A 3,748-nucleotide genomic window follows, 5' to 3' on the forward strand; every position below is an offset into this window, starting at 1 on the left:
CCCCCGGTGCCCCCCCCCAAGCCCCCCCCCCAAGCTGCTTGTTTCCATCATCTCTGGGTTCCACTGAGTGTCCCACGTCACTCCGGGGCTTGGATCCTTGGAAAACTTCTCTGCAGCCCTTCCTGGAGGCTCCGAGTCACCCACTGTGCTTTCAAAGGCATCTGCTGGAGGGTCCCTCCTGGGGTTTGCATCGTGCACTGAAACAGAGAGATTTGAGAGCCTCACCTGGGGAAGCTGCTCAGGAGCCTCCCCCAGGGCTGCAGGCACAGCAGGGACAGAGAGGAGCTGAGCTGGGGGCTTTAAGCTGAGAGGAGAGCAAGGACAGAACATGGAATCACAGAATTGTTTGGGTTGGAAAAGCCCTTTAAGGTCATGGAGTCCAACCCTTCCCCCAGCCCTGCCCATTCCCCACTGCCCCATGTCCCTCAGCACCATCTCCAGGGCTTGGAAACCCCTCCAGGGATGGGGACTCCCCCCCTGCCCTGGGCAGCCTGGGCCAGGCCCTGACAACCCTTGGCAGGCAGGAATTGTTCCCCAGATCCAACCTCCACCTCCCCTGGCACAACTTGAGGCCGGTTCCTCTTGTCCCATCCCTTGTTCCTGGGGAGCAGAGCCCGACCCCCCTGGCTCCAACCTCCTCTCAGGCAGCTGCAGAGCCAGCAGGTCTCCCCTCAGCCTCCTTTGCTCCAGGCTGGACACCCCCAGCTCCCTCAGCTGCTCCTCACAAGTTCTCCAGCCCCTTCCCCAGCTCCTTGCCCTCCTCTGGAAGGAGCTGGGTGGAGCTGACCCAGCCTTACACCAGGGCAATATCCTGGATGACCTTTTTCTGTGGGGCAAAGTCATTCCCATTGGCAGCTCCCAGCATCCTGAGAGGTTATCCCTTGGTTGACTGCATCCCAACTTCATCACATGCCCAGGAATGAGTAACTCCAGGAGGGAAGGAGCTCCAGGCTACCAGCTGATTGCCACACACAATACTCCCCCACACCCCCTCCTCAGTCACCCCCCTGAGCTACACTGGGAGCTCCTGGGCTGTGGCCCAGGGGATTGTATTGAATTAACATCCCCACACAAATCCACACCCATTCCCTGAGGTGAAGCCTCCAGACAAAGGTGAATCTCCCTTTGTGGACTCCACTGCAGGCATGACCCCTGCTCCAAGGACAATCCTCCCCTGGAGGAAGGTTAGCAGGAACATCTGCAAAGAATCCTTCAGAATCCACTGCACTTGCCTGGACACAACCCCCAGGCAGCACCTGGGGCAGTTTTAGGGCAGCTGAAGGAGGAAGGAGCCTCTTCAGCTGATAGAACCTGCAGACTGTGAATAAACATTGCCCAGCAGACTGAGCTTTGCTCCAGATCCTTCCTGGCTGACGTGATGAGGTCGTGACATTCCATGGAGTACCAGAAATGCTCTAAACCAAATTTGCCACCCCAGAAATCTCAGCTGAAACCCATCCCTGACCTGTACTTGAGTCTGCAGAGATCTCTTCTTTCTCCAAGTCCTGCTCCGGGCAGCGTGGCTCCTCCTCTTGTTTAATCCATGATAGAACATCAGTTGCATAAGCCTGGAATCCTGTTCGTGGGGGGGAAATTACACAACTGAGACACACGGGAGAGAGACGCAGGATGTGGGAACTCACAGAGAGAGGGAGGTGCTGACAAAGCCTGAGGGAGGCCATGAGGAGCCAACCTGAGGGGTAATTCCTGCAGTGGGTGTTTTTGCCAGGGAATCCTCACCTGTGTCAGGGTCTCTTGGGAAGTCCTGGCTCTCCATGCCTGGCAGCTCCCTGGGATCCACCTCTTGGCTGTTCCTGGCCTGACTTGAAGCCTCAGGCTCATAAAATGTTTCCTCTGCTAAAGGAGAAAACCCAAAACAAGCCCATCAGACCTGTGCAAGCTCAGGATTCCACAAGGGTGAGACCTGCTCTTGTTTTGCTGTTTCCCATCAAGCCAAGTTCCCCCAAGCCCAGTTTCTTAATGAAACCTGGATGGAAAGGTCTAAAAATGCCAGTGTGCTACATGCACTGGAAGGTAAGTAACGTGAGAGCAGAGCCTACAGGGAGAGCTGCTCCCCTTGGTGAAGGGTGAGGCCAGCCAAGCTCCAGCATGGAAAGCTTCCTCTGTAAGGAAAAGAGGCACCACCAAGTGAGGAGGCAAGAAACAGCCCCCCTGGGCTGTGTCACCTCCCCACACAGCGACAGCACGCGCTTCTGGAGGCAGAAAATCCACAGAGGAGAAGGGAGGAGGGAATAAAGACAACCTGCCACCTCTGGGTATGAGGGAGGAGAGGCACTGAGGTCCCTGCAGGAGGAGGCTGCAGGGGATGTGGAGCTGAGGAGCTGCCACAGCTGCTCCAATTCACATGCAGCTGGTGGCACCGGCCATGGAGCTCGTCCTGGCACCGGCTTCTGCCTCCTCCAAATGGACCCTCTGGCCTCTGAAAGTGCCTCGTGGCCCCCTGTGCACCAGATACTGAACCAGCTTAGAGCTGCCCACTCAGGCTGATACTATCAAGTCAGGAAAAGAAAACATTCCCTGTTCCCTGCTGCACTGCTGGGGTGAGAACCAGCCCCTCCGAAGCGGCTGCGAGGAGGGAAGGATGAAACACCAGCCCTTACCTGTTGGGACTGGTGGCAAGTCTGTTCCAAACCTGGGAGCTTTTTATGAAAGGTTTGGAATATGTGAAGAGAATAAAACAACAACCAAAAAAAAAAAAACCAAAAAAAAAAAAACCAAAAAAAAAAAAACCAAAAAAAAAAAAACCAAAAAAAAAAAAACCAAAAAAAAAAAAACCAAAAAAAAAAAAACCAAAAAAAAAAAAACCAAAAAAAAAAAAACCAAAAAAAAAAAAACCAAAAAAAAAAAAACCAAAAAAAAAAAAACCCCACTCAAATCCCTGGAATTTAATCCCTCTGTGTAATTTTCCCTCCCAGGTATGCAGTTACTCACCTGGGCAGGGCTCTCCAGGAGCTTCTCCAGCCTCCCCCTCCTGCTGATGTGCAGAGCACAGCTCTTCTTCTTGCTTAATATGGACGGTGCTGCCTTCTGTCAAGAGGAACCAGCAGGATTTTAACTCCATGCACAACACTCCTTCCCATTCTCACCCCATCCCAGGCATGGCAGCTCTGCTCCAGCTCACACTCTCAGAAGAAACCTGACTTCAGTTCTAGCTCTCGCTGACCAAAATCTGAAAGATTTGTCCCAAAACCCTCAGTGGATGTTCTGAGCCCCAGGAACACCCATTTGCACACGGGTGTAACGTCCTTTTGGTTGCCCCTTGGCAAATGAAAACCCATTCTCTGTGGCCCCAGGAGAGCAGGGCACCACTTGGACTCTCATGCTGGAGTTTTGTCCCCCTCTTGGCTCTGCCTTTCCCTTTGCAGTCCCTCTTGGCCAAACACCCCCCTCCTCAGCAAAGGAAATGATGAATTAAACTGATGGAAAAAGAAGAAACAGAGAAGAAACACCCAAGGGAAACCAGCCCTGCACATCTTTCTAGCCCTGGCACAGGGAGCAGGAGGGACCCTGGGGGCTCCGTGTATGTTTGTGTGCATGGACAGGGAATTCCAGCAGGCAGCCTGGAAAGCTGAACCTCATCCCAGCTTGGGCTGCGGGGCAATGCTGCGGGGCACGGGTGCGGGGCACGGCAGGCCTGGCACCGGGAGATGGGGAGGAGGGGTTGGGTGCAGAGCTCTGGTAAGACTGGGAGACGAGACGCCCGATGGCCAAGTCTGGGAGACCGGGC

The 3,748-nt window shown here is 54.2% G+C and overlaps 1 protein-coding gene across 1 annotated transcript in view; it reads right to left on the bottom strand.

Annotated features, from left to right (window-relative positions):
• LOC104398441 (zinc finger protein 774-like) overlaps nucleotides 1–3,048 on the bottom strand; it is a gene marked incomplete at its 5' end in the record, with an annotated part of 6,369 nt that extends 3,321 nt beyond the window's left edge. Inside the window, 3 exons of the mRNA XM_010008551.1 lie at nucleotides 1,466–1,576; nucleotides 1,741–1,857; nucleotides 2,953–3,048. Coding sequence (XP_010006853.1) covers nucleotides 1,466–1,576; nucleotides 1,741–1,857; nucleotides 2,953–3,048 — 324 coding nt within the window. The remainder of the gene's footprint in view (nucleotides 1–1,465; nucleotides 1,577–1,740; nucleotides 1,858–2,952) is intronic.
• Nucleotides 3,049–3,748: the final 700 nt, after the last annotated feature.

Source organism: Chaetura pelagica, unplaced genomic scaffold (assembly GCF_000747805.2).
Source record: "Chaetura pelagica isolate M959 unplaced genomic scaffold, ChaPel_1.0 scaffold612, whole genome shotgun sequence".
Taxonomy (NCBI): domain Eukaryota; kingdom Metazoa; phylum Chordata; class Aves; order Apodiformes; family Apodidae; genus Chaetura; species Chaetura pelagica.